This window comes from Botryllus schlosseri, chromosome 4 (genome assembly GCF_051294905.1).
Source record: "Botryllus schlosseri isolate E-star chromosome 4, Bs_hap1, whole genome shotgun sequence".
NCBI lineage: Eukaryota > Metazoa > Chordata > Ascidiacea > Stolidobranchia > Styelidae > Botryllus > Botryllus schlosseri.
Genome location: NC_137239.1, coordinates 20,368,406 through 20,388,403, shown reverse-complemented (window position 1 = coordinate 20,388,403; position 19,998 = coordinate 20,368,406). Strand labels below are relative to the sequence as shown.

Sequence of the window (19,998 nt, the reverse complement as noted above, 5' to 3'; positions counted from 1 at the left end):
AAATATATTCCGGTATATTTTAATACTGTTATATTATTAAACTCTAAGTATCACGAAACCAAATCGCATCAATTTCGTTACGATGCGACAAAGGAATCAAAGTTATCCGCATGTCTTCCTATTCTGACAGGTCTCTGTCGACTCGCTGTCGTGGGAGTTCATCGTCTCCATGATGGACGACAACCACATCACATCGCCGCCAAAAGATGGCGTCTGGATAAAGGGTCTGTTCCTGGAGGGTGCCGGATGGGACAAGAAGTCGGCTTGCCTGGTTGAAGCGTCGCCCATGCAGCTGAACTGCCCGCTGCCCACCATACATTTCAAACCCACAGAAGCGAAGAAGAAATCAGGAAAAGGTTTGTAGGCTTTGATGTTATGAAGTCATTTGTGTTCGCTTGGTCACTGATAGATCCGTGCTATTGTGTCATCGTTAAATTCTCATTGTCACTAATAGTGTTTTCAGCCAATCCATGCAAAGGTGGTCTAAGCAGTAGGCTAGCTACTGAACTTGTAACGCCGTAAATTTCTACTCTATTACACGTAGAAGTATCAATTTCCAAGGCATGTCGAAACTGCTTTACTTGTAAATAGAAGACTAAAGGTCTGAAATAGACTCGGGTTTTATAAAGGATAGTTTTATAAATTAGATTTGGTCGTGGGGTCGGGTACTATGTTCAGAATTGTGACATTTCTTTTTGTATCTAACAAAAAAGATTACCGGCACTGCTAATCGATGCAACTTCGGAAAATGTATTCAGTTACAGTTGTGCAGGGGCTATTTCGATCAGTTCTTACGACTGTTTCACTCAGAAATGCGATGCAAACTTCTTCCGAATCTACCTGGTATGTTACAAAATTTATCGTCAGCTACTAGTAGAGAATTGGAAAGAACGTTGTATATCAACAATCGTATCTCGAAATATGACGTCACCAGCATGTAATTTCAGAACAAGAGAGCGTTCAATGTACTATTTTTAGATGGTACACGAACTCCTTTCGTTGACACATCCTCGGCTGGTGTATTCTGTGAACGGCCCCTTCTAACAACGCGGTGTCTGTCGTCCCGATAAGCTTTCGCACAAGCGTGATTATCCAACAGATGCTAGCCAATGGCACAATTTATGGCCTTCAGATTAGATCAAAATAATACCTACACAGTTCGATTTTCAAATTGGATTAGAATTGTAGATACTCGTCGTGAATCCAAGTTTGATTAGTGTAATGGTTATGCGTCCGGCTTCTCGAGCGGTAGGTCGAGGGTTCGATCCCCGGCCGGGTCATACCAAAGACTCGAAAAATGGTATCCGCAGCTATCCTGATAGGCGCTCAGCAATCACGGATAGCATGGAGGAGAAAAAAAAAACGGGGGCGCAGACTAGATGACCTCATGGGGCCGTATCGCAACTCCGTCGCCAAAGCATCTCGAATATCATATCTCTCTCTCTCTCTTATGTCAAATCATTCTCGTGAGAATTGAGAACAGCAAATATCTGTACAGGAAGCTAGTCTCGTTTCTCACTATATAGTTCTCTGGCAGCAATTGTAGGAAAACCAGAATAGAAACATTTCTCAAATTAGATTAGAACAAAGAAACATTTCACATATTGGATTAGAATTAGAATTAGTCCGCCACACGGTACTTATTAGTGGCAGTCCAAATCCTATCACTTACACCACAAGTAGGACATCTCCGTTCAAACCTGACTTTTGTTGACAGGCATGTACAGCTGTCCGTGCTACTACTTCCCCAACCGCGCTGGGGCGACCGGGCGTGCCTCCTTCGTTGTGGCTGTGGACCTCAAAGCCGGCGCCGTCAACGCAGACCACTGGGTCAAACGAGGAACCGCCATTCTGATGTCATTGGACCATTAGAGAATTTGTGTCTTCCTTTTTATGTATAGTTGAGAATGAGCAGTGTTATCTATGCTGGATTTTTCGTACCTTTGAGCATTTTTCCCCGTTTCGAGTTTATATTCCGTCTGGCACTTTGTAGCGACGATGCAATGAACGAGTATTTTGAAAGAGAGATAATAAAGCGATATTTTTGCATGTGGTCTGCGGATAAATGTGTCTTATAGTCGTTTGTTCCGTCGTTAGTGGACGCAGAATTGCAGAATGCAGACGTGTACACATGTGTAAAGACACGCAGAGAGACAGAACTTTTTGAAGAGACTGTTGGAGCTGCAGAACTTCAATATCATCATCATCAGCATTGGTTTATTAGCAATTTTATCAGTTCAATACACCACAAAAAATGCGATACAATGAATAAATAGGAAGATGTCGAAGCGACTTGGATTTGTCAATGGAATCAGACACCCACCTTGGCCTAGGCGATGTAAAGAGGAGGCATGCACACTGAATGAAAGTAAAGAAGGCAGTATAGAAAAGGAAAGCGACAAGAATAGGGCGGCATGTCATGGGAAGCGAGATCGATAGATCAGTCGTGGTCCGGTAATCTTGAGGATGGACAATTAATTAATATATTCATGTTGAAATAAACCCGGATATATTTCCGACTGACACTCGTCCGGTGCAACCGTCGGTAACTAGTAAAGAATTGGAAAGAACGTTGTACATCAAAAATCGTATCACCAAATATGACTCGAATGGCATGAAATTTCGAATAATCAAGACCCGTTAGTTTTTTAGGCACTCAACCATCGGTTCTCTGAACAGTGTCTGTCTGCCTCAACTCTCAGGCCGGTACGCAAAATGTCAGACGCTCAACCCTTATCACTTTTTGGAGAAATATAACACCGACATATCCCACATCACAATGATGCAGGTATATAATCATAAAAGTAGCCTAAAACCAAAGGTGGTCAGTAACGAAGTAGCCTACTTCTACTTTTTTGAAGTACTCAAGTAGTTTCCCTATACTTCTGCTACTTACTCAAGTAGATCTGATTTTCTCTACTTCTACTTCGTAATATTTTGTGATCTACTTACTTACTTTTCGCTATTTTCAGTTTGTCAAGTAGAAGTAGTTTAATTGAATAGTATATTCAATTGTGTATTGAAGTTCTATACCTCCAAGAAGCTCTTTAAAAGTAGTTTAATCCCCCAATACGGAAGATAGCCTGAGGAATTTCGGGGCTGTTTTCACGGAGTACCAACATTTAGTATTCATAAAAGTCAAGTAAAGCCCAGAAATTTTGTTGCGCTTCGCGCACAGTACACTGTAGTTATGGAGTGACAAATATGTTTTTCCGAAAGTATCAGTGAATAGAATTTATATACCGGATTGCTTATGGTTCCGCTTACACCGCACTGTCGCCCATATCAAATTTTTCATCACAGTAAATATGGCTCACCAAAACGTTTGAAACTACCGTTTCGCAATCTAGCAATAGACACTTACGTGACCTTTGACACGAACCAATCAGGTTGCAGCAGGATGTAAACAAAGAACAAGCCCGGGCAAGCTTACTATGAGCTCTTATGGAAAAAGGTTGAAAAATGAAGGTTTTAAGCAAGATTACGTTGAATTGGGGATGACTGGCCTTAATGAATAGTAATAGCGTAGAGCTAGTATGTGGTTGCAGCTTTTAATCTAGGATTAACATGAATGGTGGCAAGTACGCACCAGCGTGCTGTGTCCAAATGCACGGGTTTTTGACAACTTTTCTGATTAAGCGACGATTGTTGTATACTATACTATAGGATTGTGGTAGTGCATATTTTGACGATTTCATAGGCTCCAGGTCTCGAGCAAAATTTTCAAGCATATCTCATGTTCAGAAATATATATACTATAAAATATAGCTGCTGCCACACATCACAATTTTTGTGTATTGATTATGAAACTTGAAAGCTATGGAGATTCTATCGAATTTATGGATTTGAGTGGAACAGCATCTTCTTCTAACACCGCGGAGAAAGCTACGAAGTATTTCATGGAGCGCTATGCACACGATTTAGGGATAAAGATTGAGGAGACAATCCACTCTTTTTAGAAGCAATATTCTAGTGAACAGCCAATGTTATGGCAACTTGCGGAAAAGTGAGATAACACACTCAATGGAAATACACGTTCTCGGAAAATCCATTATTGATTCGTCTTGCACTTGTAAGACAGGGTAAGTAAGGAAAAAGACATTTTTTCAGAGACTCCTTCAATAGATATTTTAACCATGATTTATTTTCATATTAGGTTCTGATATATGCTCTCATGCATATGCATTGATTAAGACAATCCAGCACCTGAAGCTAAAAGGACTACATTGTGATTTGCATCAGCATCAGTGAGCTCCATCGTGATTGACAAGCAATCTCTCCACCGTACTCGCAACCGATCAACTCCTGCCTCAAGGTAGATTTAGGTGTATCTGGTGTCTTCAGTTTTATAACATTCCATCAAACACAAATAATCCTACAACATTTTCATCTGGAGAATTGTTCATTCAACAAATTGGGTATCTAAATGAGCTTCAATAATGCACACCACTGGAATATCTAGACATGCACTGTTGGTACAGACTGACCATGGCACCGCGCAATTACGATCCGTAGCATGCTATTAGGCATTACGATATTGACAATGGAACTGAATTTGCACAATTGCCGAATATGTTGCGTCATTCATTTTTAATTTTCAATCTCGAATTAGAGTATGCAATTAGTCCATATATATTTGGTTAGTTGTGATACACAATGTTGCATAGTATGACACCAGACAAAATTTTATACTCCTTGATTCTTCCGATCAGCTGTTCAATATGAATACGTTCTCTCGCCATCTTTCTTGTTGTGGAACAGTCTGGCTCAGGCATTTGAAGGTGTGTAAATCACGTGCAGGAATATTTAAATCTAGATTCAATTTCTTGATTTCAGACTCAATGGTGAATCCCTTTTCTGCCATGATAGCATTGCCTGGCTCACCATAGCTGAACTCCATCATTTTCTTACATTTCTTGTCGAATCCACATATTTAACTAATATTTCGATCTTAAATGCTCCCTGTAAATAGTTCCTGCACAAAAGTAAGTGTACCACAATCCATCAATCCTTTCAAAGTTGTATGTGATTTATTGACAGTCAATAATCATTCTAGATTTGAGAAATCATGAATGAATGCAAATGGTGCATTTTTAAGAACCACATATCTACATGGCCAAATCGCGATTTAATGAAGCAGTTACATATGGCTGACCCAATGGTTAAATACTATGCTTACAGCAATACTATAAATTTGACGTCAGTAGGATAAGTCGGGCAATTCAGAAAGAATTTAATGTAGTCTAGCATAAAATTTCAGCTTCTCCGCATCTTTTGACATTATGATGCTCCTCTGAGAACTGAACTTCACTAGCAATAATTGTCCGCCAATTTGTAATTTTCCTGGACGAGTTTACTGTTTTGTGCTTCTATACTTCTTCCAGAAATCTGATTTTCTTGCGTTTTATCCATCGACTTCCTCTTTCTGCAGCTTCATAAAAGATATCCATCAAGCCTGCACAAAATATATAATATGTTTATTTTACAGAGCAATACTGCTGTGCAGGCACCTATCAAGGCGTACTCGTCCGACTCGTACAACGTATCACCGCTACCAATTTCAACTATTCGTCTCATTATTGAATATATTGTTTTCAACAATTTCAATACATTACACACCATCAAGCAACAAAACTGGAGTGGAATAAAACGAGACACACACCAAGTCGATTGTGGCATCAAGTGTGACTGCATTTCAGATTGGACTGGACTCATTTTGAAACACAGAATTGTTTCATCTAGATCAGTGGTTCCCAACCTTTTTGACCTATCGCCCCCTTTTCAAGGTCAATACCGATCATCGCCATCAAATTTTGTGTACCGAAAATTGGGCATACAAACCTGTAATCACCGGCGGGTTGACTAAAAAAAGGGTCAAATTTTCGGCTCGATGTCTAATTTGACACACTTTTGTAACTAAATTTCCGTGGGTTGACTAAAAAAAAATAAAAAATAAAAAAATGTCACCCGTTTTGACGCGTCATCGCCCCCCCCGAATCGCCCCCTTCGCTATTTTCGCCCCCTTTGTCCATTTTCGCCCCCCTAGACCGCCAAATCGCCCATGTTGGGAACCACTGATCTAGATTCTAGATTATGTCACGATTCAATATTTTTGGTACAATAATAGATATGTCATTTTCTTAATAAAATGTGAATTCAGATGACTACAAGGAAGTCCACATGCCTTTATCCCGATTTTACATTATTCCATGCATGTCATTGGCTCTGGAAAAGGTAAAAGCGCACACCAGGAACGGTCTGGGTAGCCATCTCCATGTTACGCAGGCTATTAGCACAGTATTTATCCTGATAGATACAATACACGAGCTAGAACAAAAAATGACGATTTCAGCCGGGAACAGATTATGTTGCCTAACATATATCATATTAATATGATCATTGAATATGCAGACAAGTGTCCAGTGTAACAGTAATTTGCTAGATAATGATACAGACTGTAGACTACTATATACAAATGTCGATTCCATAAATAGAACGCATATAACGCCACATAATGGATACCACACATATCCTGACTCAATATTCCTCTAATACATTCTATTCGCTACGACAATCCTATAGTATACGACTAAGGATAATACAGCAATAGTTGCTTCATCCGAAAAGTTGTCAGAAATTCATTCATTTGGACATACCATGCTGATGCGTGCTTGCCATCATTCATGCTTATTGTAGGTTATAACACTGCATATACATACTAGCTCTACGTTATTACCATTCACCAAACCCAGCTATTCCCAATTCAATGCAATTTTGCTAAAAACCTATATTTTTCAACCCTTTTCCATAAGAGCTCATAGTAAGCTTGCCCGGGCTTGTTCTTTGTTTACATCCTACTGCAACCTGATTGGTTCGTGTCAAAGGTCACGTAAGTGTCTATTACCTATCCTATCGTAAGTGAGCAGCATATGACGTGTCCTGCTAATCTGGAAAATCCGGCTTTTTGAAACGTTACACCCGATTTAGCACATCACTTTTGAAGCTTTATGGATAAAAGACATGAAAAATATTTTCCGCTATTTAGAAGTGGTATTTCTATTTCACTTTCAATTCCGAGTATGATAATCGGAGTATCATACTTTGAGTTCTAATTACTTTCGGTTCTTCTGTCGGCAGAGCATACATGTTGTAACATAAAAGCAAGTGTAGTAATGCCTCTATTTTCCGAAAATAAAGCTACACTTAATATAAATTTCACGACCCACAGTATTTGGCATTAACGTATACTAATTGCGAAAAGTGTTAAAACCGATACAACTTCTCCGTATTTCTCTTCGCCTAAACTTGGGGCCTTATATTATGGGGTAGGGCGCCATGCCATGATATTCTCTAAAACGGGGTCTTCCAGTAAACAAAGGGTTAGTATCGCATTTTCATATCAATACTATAAATTGCATCCCATGATGCGAAAGAATGCTTATTCTGTCGAAAATTGACACCTCCTGGGATGCATCAATACGAATCAAGCTCTCTGCACCTTCCGAGTTGCTCAATTTGCATCTTTTGACTGTCCATGTGAATGAATGAAGACTGTATTCAAAACTATACTTACTTTCTTGAGTAGATTTAAAGTCATTCAATTCTACTTCTACTTCAAGTAGTTTTAGGTTGCTCATGGCAGAAGTACTTCTACTCGTACTTGAGTAGATTTTTTCGTCACTACTTCTACTTCTACTTGAGTAACTTTCTTGACTACTTTGACCACCTCTACCGAAAACTACTGTCGAACTGATTCCGAATTTAGATATTATAGTCGGGTCGGGTCACTGGATCCATCCCCTCTCAGGGAAATCGCTCAGAATATGAGTAGTGAGGGGATCCTTTTTTCGTGCAGGCCAATCAAATTACGCCACGTCATCCTAATTGCCACGCCCATTTTCATACCCTAAGGGTACATTCATCTGCTACGTCATCTGTGCCACATCATCAAGCGCCACGCCTATAGTGCCACATCATCCATCCATTGCTATATCATCGCTGCATTGATTGCCGCATCTTGATACTTTTCTCAGATATTGTATTATGTGTATTTAGGACTAATATCATCCATCCATATTTTTTAAACTTGATTTTATGTGTACAAGTTACGGTTTCTGCAGTTTCCACATTTTACGACTTATGATTGCCGCGTCAAAACTTACATTGGCACTTTACTCAGTCTCCTTGAAATAGCATTGTTTAGTGTACGAGTTCATTTTATTTCGAAAAAAGAGCATATCAATGATATCGTTGATCGTTATTGCGTCGATTCACTAGCTGAAATCCTCCAGATCGGTTGATGTTTCGAGGTACACCGCTTTGCTGCCGTCCGACACTGCGATCCGAGTTCTTGCGTTCGATCTGACCGTTTTGTTTGATGTAGCGATCACTGGCTTGTAGTATATACTATACGAGCGGAAGGTCGGGATTATGAACAACTACGCTAGGCGAATAGATGACGAATTCATCAGCTCGCAGTATAACCGCTACCTGTATAATGTTTGCATGTCGAGTATAAGGGTATTTAACTCGGCACTAAAATGCCAACGGAATAGCCGCAGGGAGCCGGTTCTCGTTGCTATAATTAAACGAACACCTTTGCCGCAGGTACGCGATCACCGACGTTATAATGATAGGGACAAATTAGCCGCATGAAAGCGAGTCTAATGAATATAACGACAGACAACAAGTTAGTTGAAAAGTAAAACTAATCGTGACCGATGCAAGACGGCGTGAAACAGCGCTTTCGCTCGATTCTTGTAGTGACCAAAATTCATACGATTCAGTCCTTTTCATGTCACTAGAATAAGGGTGACAGTGAAACGCCGCCAGCGTCTTATAACGTAATAATGTAAGCTGCGTCGGGTGCTGCTATAATGTTAGGAGCGAATATAGTAGAAAGTCCACGTCTGGACACCTGTATGCAGATGCGCATACTACCGTAGTAAAACGCATAACAGAATGCACGCAAAATTCGATATTGCTTTGTGATGATTTTGATGTTGTTCCATACCGATTGGGAAGATAGGACTCCTAATTTCCTAACTAACTACATAATCCCTAGTAACATAGTCGGACGCATAATGGAATTTACGCAAAATCGGTATTGCTCTGCGATAATTTTGATCACTATGTTTTGATAATAACTTGCTTCCGAGAAATAAATAACATTCATTATACGTTAGATGATACTTTTCCTTGATATTCTATTATATGTATTTAGGGCTTATGCGACATCACTATGTTGGCGACAGGCCTGATTTGAACACACTAATTTTGCGAATTAAACTTATCGCTCAACACGGACCCACATAAATGCTCCACAATTCTTGACATATAATATACTGAGCATATAATAAGATGACAAAACCTATAGTTGAATACTCCGAAATGTACAAGTACTTTACCTTTTCACGACGTTTTTGTAAGATGAATACTAATTTTATTGAAAAATAAAAATTATGTTCTCAAGTAGGTTTTTGTCTACACGCACCAACAACTCAAGTAGTTATGACACAGGAATGATTCATTAAGTATATCGCAAGCAGACCAAACCTATAATTGAGTGCCCCAAAATGTACAAGTACTTCGCTATGTACTCCCTCCACGAAAAGAGTGACTAGGTTTTAGACTACTTTATCGATTTTCAATGTTGCGCAAATACCACAAACTTTGCTAATTATGTTCTCAAGTAGGTTTTTGTCTACACGCACCAACAACTCAAGTAGTTATGACACAGGAATGATTCATTAAGTATATCGCAAGCAGACCAAACCTATAATTGAGTGCCCCAAAATGTACAAGTACTTCGCTATGTACTCCCTCCACGAAAAGAGTGACTAGGTTTTAGACTACTTTATCGATTTTCAATGTTGCGCAAATACCACAAACTTTGCTCGCTTTCAGAGCTGGCAACTAAATGCAAGACAGACTTTAAGCGCTCCGGGATAAAATGTAATTTTTTTCGCTCTTTTTTATTTCTTTAATAAAATTAGTATTCATTTTACAAAAAAAAAAATTCGTAGTGCTCAAGTATAAGTTTTCAAACCATCACCTTAACAAAATTTTCAGAATAGCAACTTTTGAGATATCAACTCTGAATCGACAAACCAATGAACAATATTCAAACATGTTACACCCCCGTGTTTCCATGAAAATAACAAGACATTACACATTCAGTATACTTCACGATTGTTCATAGATACCAAGTATTCGCGTAAACGAGGTGTGTGACATTACATACATCATGGATAACATCATGGCCGGTACTACAAGCATCATGGATTACAAATTCATGTTCTGATTGAAAGTATCTGACAACTGTGAACTAATTCTTCAAGTTTGTTCATTGTGGCGTAACGACCATTTTTACGAATCCATAACTGTATCATTTGATATCGTTGCTCGGTTAAGTTATAGCAATCCATGTATTGACATTCGGCAATTTCATTGTCAGATAGCTCAAGTTTTTCGCGTGCAAACCTATACCAGTTCATCAGGTCAATTCGATCCATTATGACGTATATATCATTAGCAGTAATCTTTGACATATTCAATCTACAGCGTACAGCGAATAATCACGTAATAAATATTATACGTTGTATATTGCCTTGCACTTGCTTCAACTGCAATGTTGACGTAATCATATCTCAGCGTTACTGGAACTAAGCAAAGTCGCTCTCGTAATATCTAAAGTAATCGCATGTGACGTAATCATGAACATGCTGCAATACGCAATTGAAAGTAATCAACTTACGCAATGACGTAATAAATATCTCAGCGTTACTGGACTGGAACTATGTCATCTCTCACACAACCAAAACCTCTCTCGTATTGGAACCACACCCACATCAGTCAAATACGCGAACCATGCACAACCATATACCCAGACTTTCGTTGAATATTCACGACACCAACAAATCTGTACATCTCCTTTCCCTCGACATCAATTATAGAATCCTCATCCCAATGCGCAGTACGAATGGTGGGTTCATCGGGTGTAAAATCCAAATCAAATGACACCAAGGTCTGCTTTCTCATTTTCAATATTTCCACCACCGCGTCTTGTCTGTGTCTTAGCACTACCGTGTGAGGATGTCGAAATCTATGGGTGCTAACACGGATGGACATGATATTCTTCGATATGATCAACTGAAACCACGGATGTGGTGGGTTAGAGTCTTGTCGTGATGGTCCGTTTCGAAATGCAAGCGGATGAACTAGACCAAAAGTTTCGAAGATGTGTTTTATAATTGCTCTAGGTGTGAGATAGACATCGCACTCTTGTGGGGAAACAACACGAATTCAGTCTTCACACCGCAGAAACACAGCCGCTTGGTTAACATCACAAAACCGCAATTGAACTCAAGATTGCCATACACGGAATCGCTGTTAACGATGTCTGACTGCGGCGTTTCGACGAGTAACGAATTCTCGTATTTGGTATTGATTGTGACACATAGTCAAAACAGCGACAGTTTTCACAACCCGATACATACATTGAACCAACTGATGTAAGGTGAAACACTACGTTCGCAGCAAAAAAGTTTGCAGGGTATGACCACCACCAACATATAGAGTAGGCCTAGTGAGTGAGTAATTATCCTACATACCCCGATTTTACTATATTCCGAGATCCGGATCACGATTCAAGTCTACCTGAGAATCCGAACCACCCTGTGAAGTTGATATATCAAGTTGTGAACCGTGAAAGGGTTGTAATCTCGGTGAAATAGTGTGCGACACATTTTTTCACAAGTCGAATGCATGTCGCTTCATACTAAGACCATGTCACGGTCAAATATGTGTGTTTTTCTGTCTCCAAGTCAGCTACCCCCACATTGAATGTACAGAGTCGGTGCATGTATGAGACTTCAGAACATGAATTTGTAATCCATGATGCTTGTAGTGCCGACCATGATGTTATCCATGATGTATGTAATGTCACACACCTCGTTTACGCGAATACTTGGTATCTATGAACAATCGTGAAGTATACTGGATGTGTAATGTCTTGTTATTTTCATGGAAACATGGGGGTGTAACATGTTTGAATATTGTTCATTGGTTTGTCGATTCAGAGTTGATATCCGGATCCGGGTCCTAGTTTAAGTTTTAGAAAATATGATACCGACATCCCGACATCTTTCGAAAACAAAACCGTGATCAATGCTTAAGAGACCATTTTTACTATTTTTCATCGCCATAAGTCATTCTGGACCGCGAAAACGCATTGTACGATATAGATGAAGCTTATGCAAATCCTAGGATACTCATTTTCAAAGTAGCTTAGATCTCGAAATAAGCTCTGACTCGCTATTCTCCTCAAAGCATGGAAATATCACGAGTATCACCTTCGGTCACTGAAGAAAAGTATGAAATTATATCCGAAGCATATTCCTTGACCAGGAATTTTATCATGTACGAACTCGACGGCTCATGCGTTAAGGTAAATACGAAAGCAGAGAGAACCTTACGTCGAGTTGGGGATGAAATGTTCGAGCGACATCGAACTGTCCTAAACGCAGTCTCCAAACGTCTCCGCTATGGTGATGTCGAAGTCAATGAAAAATATAAAGAATATTTACCCGATGAGCGAATGTTCCTGATGATAGCTGATGAAATTTACAAAGATACCAAAGAAAATTGGGGTAGGATTGTCTCCCTTTTTGTGGTCGGTAGCATTCTTGCTCGCAAGAACGAGGATGAACATCACGGGGACCATATAGAAGCTATCATACAGACAGTCGGAAATTACATTGCTAGCAGAAGACTAAAGTGGATTATGAAAAATGGAGGATGGGTAGGTGATTTACATGCTTTGCTTAGGAATTATAAATTATCTTTTAGCATGGATATATAGTGTATCTGCTCTCCAGAGCCCATATCATCTCTCGATGATGAAACTCAGCTTTACCCTCCAATTCGGTTCCCGACACGATAACTTTCCTCCGTACGATCATTAGTGCTTCTATTTTTGTTGCAGGATGGCTTTGTAGGATTCTTTGATAATACCGCTCTCGACTACAATAAAGTTTGGAAGGGACTCGTGTTTGTCGGAATCGGACTGACATCTATAGCAATGGCATTATCAAGATAATGGATGTTCGTATGTTTTGTCTCATGTAATATTTTAAGAATAAAATTCTTCATCGTTTAATCGCATCCATTTTACTGTAGGATGTATACAGTTTCTTCTGAGAATACTCGAAGGATTGCGCCATATGGAAACCTTCTTTATACTTTTAATTTTTTCAAATTTCTACAGAAAACGCAGTCGAATACCGACTTTTACGCAAATCTGTTTTGCGAGAACATAACAGAGACCTACACATAGTCAATTTTATTTAAATGCATTGCGACGCTGTCACTTGGCTCTTAATTGGGTTGTTTCATCTGAAAGAACTAATTTTGTCTGTTATAATACTTTATTAGACTTGTATGGCGAGGCGTCTGGTATCGAGAAGTGAGATCGCAAGCAATCATTGAGTCAGTCGTGATGTCTGATTGGGAGTGTCGACCTCTTATATCCAGCAAGTGTAATGTGCCATATTAGGCCATAAGTATCGTAGGCCCCGCGTGAAGTGTACAAATTTCGATGTTGCGCAAATACCACAAACTTTGCTTGCTTTCAGAGCCGGCAACTAAATGCAAGACAGACTTTACGCAAAAGTTGCTATTCTGAAAATTTTGTCAAGGTAATGGTTTGAAAACTTATACTTGAGCACTCGTACTTCTTGAGAATACCCAAGTAGGTTTTTTGCCTAGATGCACCACATAGTCTCAAGTCCTTATGATATTGGAGTACATCAACTTCATGATAGCTAGAGTATTAAACAGTAATATACCTAGAGTACTAACGTTTTACTTACTCGGAAATGACTACTTCTACCTTATTTTAAAGGATACCTCGTTCGAAGCGAAATTGTATGTGGTTTTGGATAACATCCAAGATGTAGGCTCACTTTGAAGGTTACTTCGTAAAACTCAAATATTGCGCAGTGAGAGTTCGCAAATTCTCGAAGTATTTTTGTTATTTTTATTGCGATAAGTCATTCTGCAGCGCGAAAATGCGTCGTAGGATATAGATGAAACTAGCACCACTCATCAAGACCGCTGAAAACAGTACGTTTCAACATTTAGTAGCAGTAAATTTCTAGTAAAGTACAAGACGTGATGATTTCTGAGTGAGTTAAAAAGTATTGCAGGTATAGTTTAGCTGAAAACCGAATACTCTGAAATAGAAGTAGATGCAGTGTAAATAGTTAATCACTTGATTAAGTTTAGCGCAAGCAGATAAAACCTATACTTGAGTAGTACAAAATGCACGAGTACTTCGCTATCGCCTCCCTGCACGTAATAAGTGCTTTTACCGATACTCGTCGGTTTCAGTTTAGATAGAATTCAGAAACCAAATAATTTCATAAACATAAGCTAATTTAATGAATTTACTCGAATGTACTATGCCGCGCTGATAAGATTAATTATAATATACTTATCATGTTACAGCGATTTTTCTAGCGTAGAAAATCTTTAAAATGTAGTAAGCAGGCCAAATGAAGATATTCGTTGAGTTGAATAAACATAAAAAATACTCTAGACCACTTTATCAGTACTTTACAGTTTCAGTTTTAGATAAAATTTGTCCCTTTCACCTATAATTACATCTCCTCGCTATCTAAACATGTTTAAAATATATTATTTGCGATGATACGAACCCGTGAAGTACTCAAGTAGCTTTTCGTAGGATATAGATGAAACTGACAACACTCACCAAGACCGCTGGTCCACTGAAAAAAGTACATTGTAGCAGTAAAGTCCTACTAAAGTACAAGAAGTAATGATTTCCCAGTTAGTTGAAAAGTAAGTATTGAAGGTATAGTTTGCTGGAAAAAGCGAAAAACTCTGAAATCGAAGTAGATGCAGTGTAAATAGGTAATCACTTCATTAAGTATAGCGCAAGCAGGCCAAACCTATACTTGAGTAGGCCTACTGCAACATGTACAAGTACTTCGCTATGTTCTCCCTCCACGTAAAAAGTGACTAGGTTTTAGACTACTTTATCGGTACTCGACAGTTTTAGATAAAATTTGGTAAGACTTTAAATTTTAAAGTAGTTTGAGCTTACGATTGTATCACCTTGACAAGTAACATTATCAGACATGAAAATGATACTATCACCTAATATAGAAGTTAACACGCGTCAATGTGCTTCGGAATTCACGAGAAATTGCTTACTAAGAGAAGTATATTCTTGTATACACAATAGTGAAGAGAATCTTTAAAATGTAGTAAGCAGGCCGATGGGTATTCGTTTAGTTGTATAGGTTTCCATATGGCGCAATCCTTCGAGTATTCTCAGAAGAAACTGTATACATCCTACAGTAAAATGGATGCGATTAAACGATGAAGAATTTTATTCTTAAAATATTACATGAGACAAAACATACGAACATCCATTATCTTGATAATGCCATTGCTATAGATGTCAGTCCGATTCCGACAAACACGAGTCCCTTCCAAACTTTATTGTAGTCGAGAGCGGTATTATCAAAGAATCCTACAAAGCCATCCTGCAACAAAAATAGAAGCACTAATGATCGTACGGAGGAAAGTTATCGTGTCGGGAACCGAATTGGAGGGTAAAGCTGAGTTTCATCATCGAGAGATGATATGGGCTCTGGAGAGCAGATACACTATATATCCATGCTAAAAGATAATTTATAATTCCTAAGCAAAGCATGTAAATCACCTACCCATCCTCCATTTTTCATAATCCACTTTAGTCTTCTGCTAGCAATGTAATTTCCGACTGTCTGTATGATAGCTTCTATATGGTCCCCGTGATGTTCATCCTCGTTCTTGCGAGCAAGAATGCTACCGACCACAAAAAGGGAGACAATCCTACCCCAATTTTCTTTGGTATCTTTGTAAATTTCATCAGCTATCATCAGGAACATTCGCTCATCGGGTAAATATTCTTTATATTTTTCATTGACTTCGACATCACCATAGCGGAGACGTTTGGAGACTGCGTTTAGGACAGTTCGATGTCGCTCGAACATTTCATCCCCAACTCGACGTAAGGTTCTCTCTGCTTTCGTATTTACCTTAACGCATGAGCCGTCGAGTTCGTACATGATAAAATTCCTGGTCAAGGAATATGCTTCGGATATAATTTCATACTTTTCTTCAGTGACCGAAGGTGATACTCGTGATATTTCCATGCTTTGAGGAGAATAGCGAGTCAGAGCTTATTTCGAGATCTAAGCTACTTTGAAAATGAGTATCCTAGGATTTGCATAAGCTTCATCTATATCGTACAATGCGTTTTCGCGGTCCAGAATGACTTATGGCGATGAAAAATAGTAAAAATGGTCTCTTAAGCATTGATCACGGTTTTGTTTTCGAAAGATGTCGGGATGTCGGTATCATATTTTCTAAAACTTAAACTAGGACCCGGATCCGGATATCAACTCTGAATCGACAAACCAATGAACAATATTCAAACATGTTACACCCCCATGTTTCCATGAAAATAACAAGACATTACACATCCAGTATACTTCACGATTGTTCATAGATACCAAGTATTCGCGTAAACGAGGTGTGTGACATTACATACATCATGGATAACATCATGGTCGGCACTACAAGCATCATGGATTACAAATTCATGTTCTGAAGTCTCATACATGCACCGACTCTGTACATTCAATGTGGGGGTAGCTGACTTGGAGACAGAAAAACACACATATTTGACCGTGACATGGTCTTAGTATGAAGCGACATGCATTCGACTTGTGAAAAAATGTGTCGCACACTATTTCACCGAGATTACAACCCTTTCACGGTTCACAACTTGATATATCAACTTCACAGGGTGGTTCGGATTCTCAGGTAGACTTGAATCGTGATCCGGATCTCGGAATATAGTAAAATCGGGGTATGTAGGATAATTACTCACTCACTAGGCCTACTCTATATGTTGGTGGTGGTCATACCCTGCAAACTTTTTTGCTGCGAACGTAGTGTTTCACCTTACATCAGTTGGTTCAATGTATGTATCGGGTTGTGAAAACTGTCGCTGTTTTGACTATGTGTCACAATCAATACCAAATACGAGAATTCGTTACTCGTCGAAACGCCGCAGTCAGACATCGTTAACAGCGATTCCGTGTATGGCAATCTTGAGTTCAATTGCGGTTTTGTGATGTTAACCAAGCGGCTGTGTTTCTGCGGTGTGAAGACTGAATTCGTGTTGTTTCCCCACAAGAGTGCGATGTCTATCTCACACCTAGAGCAATTATAAAACACATCTTCGAAACTTTTGGTCTAGTTCATCCGCTTGCATTTCGAAACGGACCATCACGACAAGACTCTAACCCACCACATCCGTGGTTTCAGTTGATCATATCGAAGAATATCATGTCCATCCGTGTTAGCACCCATAGATTTCGACATCCTCACACGGTAGTGCTAAGACACAGACAAGACGCGGTGGTGGAAATATTGAAAATGAGAAAGCAGACCTTGGTGTCATTTGATTTGGATTTTACACCCGATGAACCCACCATTCGTACTGCGCATTGGGATGAGGATTCTATAATTGATGTCGAGGGAAAGGAGATGTACAGATTTGTTGGTGTCGTGAATATTCAACGAAAGTCTGGGTATATGGTTATGCATGGTTCGCGTATTTGACTGATGTGGGTGTGGTTCCAATACGAGAGAGGTTTTGGTTGTGTGAGAGATGACATAGTTCCAGTCCAGTAACGCTGAGATATTTATTACGTCATTGCGTAAGTTGATTACTTTCAATTGCGTATTGCAGCATGTTCATGATTACGTCACATGCGATTACTTTAGATATTACGAGAGCGACTTTGCTTAGTTCCAGTAACGCTGAGATATGATTACGTCAACATTGCAGTTGAAGCAAGTGCAAGGCAATATACAACGTATAATATTTATTACGTGATTATTCGCTGTACGCTGTAGATTGAATATGTCAAAGATTACTGCTAATGATATATACGTCATAATGGATCGAATTGACCTGATGAACTGGTATAGGTTTGCACGCGAAAAACTTGAGCTATCTGACAATGAAATTGCCGAATGTCAATACATGGATTGCTATAACTTAACGATATCAAATGATACAGTTATGGATTCGTAAAAATGGTCGTTACGCCACAATGAACAAACTTGAAGAATTAGTTCACAGTTGTCAGATACTTTCAATCAGAACATGAATTTGTAATCCATGATGCTTGTAGTGCCGGCCATGATGTTATCCATGATGTATGTAATGTCACACACCTCGTTTACGCGAATACTTGGTATCTATGAACAATCGTGAAGTATACTGAATGTGTAATGTCTTGTTATTTTCATGGAAACACGGGGGTGTAACATGTTTGAATATTGTTCATTGGTTTGTCGATTCAGAGTTGATATCTCAAAAGTTGCTATTCTGAAAATTTTGTTAAGGTGATGGTTTGAAAACTTATACTTGAGCACTACGAATTTTTTTTTTTGTAAAATGAATACTAATTTTATTAAAGAAATAAAAAAGAGCGAAAAAAATTACATTTTATCCCGGAGCGCTTAAAGTCTGTCTTGCATTTAGTTGCCAGCTCTGAAAGCGAGCAAAGTTTGTGGTATTTGCGCAACATTGAAAATCGATAAAGTAGTCTAAAACCTAGTCACTCTTTTCGTGGAGGGAGTACATAGCGAAGTACTTGTACATTTTGGGGCACTCAATTATAGGTTTGGTCTGCTTGCGATATACTTAATGAATCATTCCTGTGTCATAACTACTTGAGTTGTTGGTGCGTGTAGACAAAAACCTACTTGAGAACATAATTAGCAAAGTTTGTGGTATTTGCGCAACATTGAAAATCGATAAAGTAGTCTAAAACCTAGTCACTCTTTTCGTGGAGGGAGTACATAGCGAAGTACTTGTACATTTTGGGGCACTCAATTATAGGTTTGGTCTGCTTGCGATATACTTAATGAATCATTCCTGTGTCATAACTACTTGAGTTGTTGGTGCGTGTAGACAAAAACCTACTTGAGAACATAATTTTTATTTTTCAATAAAATTAGTATTCATCTTACAAAAACGTCGTGAAAAGGTAAAGTACTTGTACATTTCGGAGTATTCAACTATAGGTTTTGTCATCTTATTATATGCTCAGTATATTATATGTCAAGAATTGTGGAGCATTTATGTGGGTCCGTGTTGAGCGATAAGTTTAATTCGCAAAATTAGTGTGTTCAAATCAGGCCTGTCGCCAACATAGTGATGTCGCATAAGCCCTAAATACATATAATAGAATATCAAGGAAAAGTATCATCTAACGTATAATGAATGTTATTTATTTCTCGGAAGCAAGTTATTATCAAAACATAGTGATCAAAATTATCGCAGAGCAATACCGATTTTGCGTAAATTCCATTATGCGTCCGACTATGTTACTAGGGATTATGTAGTTAGTTAGGAAATTAGGAGTCCTATCTTCCCAATCGGTATGGAACAACATCAAAATCATCACAAAGCAATATCGAATTTTGCGTGCATTCTGTTATGCGTTTTACTACGGTAGTATGCGCATCTGCATACAGGTGTCCAGACGTGGACTTTCTACTATATTCGCTCCTAACATTATAGCAGCACCCGACGCAGCTTACATTATTACGTTATAAGACGCTGGCGGCGTTTCACTGTCACCCTTATTCTAGTGACATGAAAAGGACTGAATCGTATGAATTTTGGTCACTACAAGAATCGAGCGAAAGCGCTGTTTCACGCCGTCTTGCATCGGTCACGATTAGTTTTACTTTTCAACTAACTTGTTGTCTGTCGTTATATTCATTAGACTCGCTTTCATGCGGCTAATTTGTCCCTATCATTATAACGTCGGTGATCGCGTACCTGCGGCAAAGGTGTTCGTTTAATTATAGCAACGAGAACCGGCTCCCTGCGGCTAT

At 39.0% G+C, this 19,998-nt stretch overlaps 3 protein-coding genes and 1 long non-coding RNA gene across 4 annotated transcripts in view; 3 read left to right on the top strand and 1 right to left on the bottom strand.

The window, feature by feature from the left end:
* The window catches only part of LOC145437332 (dynein axonemal heavy chain 2-like), a 68,524-nt gene extending 66,475 nt beyond the window's left edge, over positions 1–2,049 (top strand). The window contains exons 85-86 of the mRNA XM_080314537.1: positions 131–356; positions 1,718–2,049. Coding sequence (XP_080170663.1) covers positions 131–356; positions 1,718–1,872 — 381 coding nt within the window. The 3' untranslated portion in view covers positions 1,873–2,049. The remainder of the gene's footprint in view (positions 1–130; positions 357–1,717) is intronic.
* Positions 2,050–3,680: 1,631 nt separating this feature from the next.
* Positions 3,681–5,779, top strand: LOC145437331 (uncharacterized). The gene is made up of 3 exons (XR_013914635.1): positions 3,681–4,082; positions 4,157–4,315; positions 5,489–5,779. It is a non-coding gene; the product is annotated as an uncharacterized LOC145437331 (long non-coding RNA).
* A 5,990-nt stretch (positions 5,780–11,769) lies between these two features.
* LOC145437356 (induced myeloid leukemia cell differentiation protein Mcl-1 homolog) lies at positions 11,770–13,159 on the top strand. The gene is made up of 2 exons (XM_080314564.1): positions 11,770–12,802; positions 12,986–13,159. The coding sequence occupies exons 1-2, from the start codon at positions 12,332–12,334 to the stop codon at positions 13,097–13,099; spliced, it is 585 nt and encodes a 194-aa protein (XP_080170690.1). The 5' UTR covers positions 11,770–12,331; the 3' UTR covers positions 13,100–13,159.
* Positions 13,160–15,398: 2,239 nt separating this feature from the next.
* LOC145437357 (induced myeloid leukemia cell differentiation protein Mcl-1 homolog) lies at positions 15,399–16,963 on the bottom strand. The gene is made up of 2 exons (XM_080314565.1): positions 15,756–16,963; positions 15,399–15,572 (listed from the first exon to the last, which is right to left on the bottom strand). Exons 1-2 carry the CDS (start codon positions 16,224–16,226, stop codon positions 15,459–15,461), a joined length of 585 nt encoding a protein of 194 aa, XP_080170691.1. The 5' UTR covers positions 16,227–16,963; the 3' UTR covers positions 15,399–15,458.
* Between the last annotated feature and the right edge of the window lie 3,035 nt (positions 16,964–19,998).

Coding starts and splice junctions, on each gene's coding strand:
- LOC145437356 (XM_080314564.1), top strand. CDS start 12,332: ATGGAAATATCACGAGTATCACCTTCGGTCACTGAAGAAAAGTATGAA. Junction 12,803..12,985: donor TTATGAAAAATGGAGGATGG/GTAGGTGATTTA, acceptor TTTTTGTTGCAG/GATGGCTTTGTAGGATTCTT.
- LOC145437357 (XM_080314565.1), bottom strand. CDS start 16,226: ATGGAAATATCACGAGTATCACCTTCGGTCACTGAAGAAAAGTATGAA. Junction 15,573..15,755: donor TTATGAAAAATGGAGGATGG/GTAGGTGATTTA, acceptor TTTTTGTTGCAG/GATGGCTTTGTAGGATTCTT.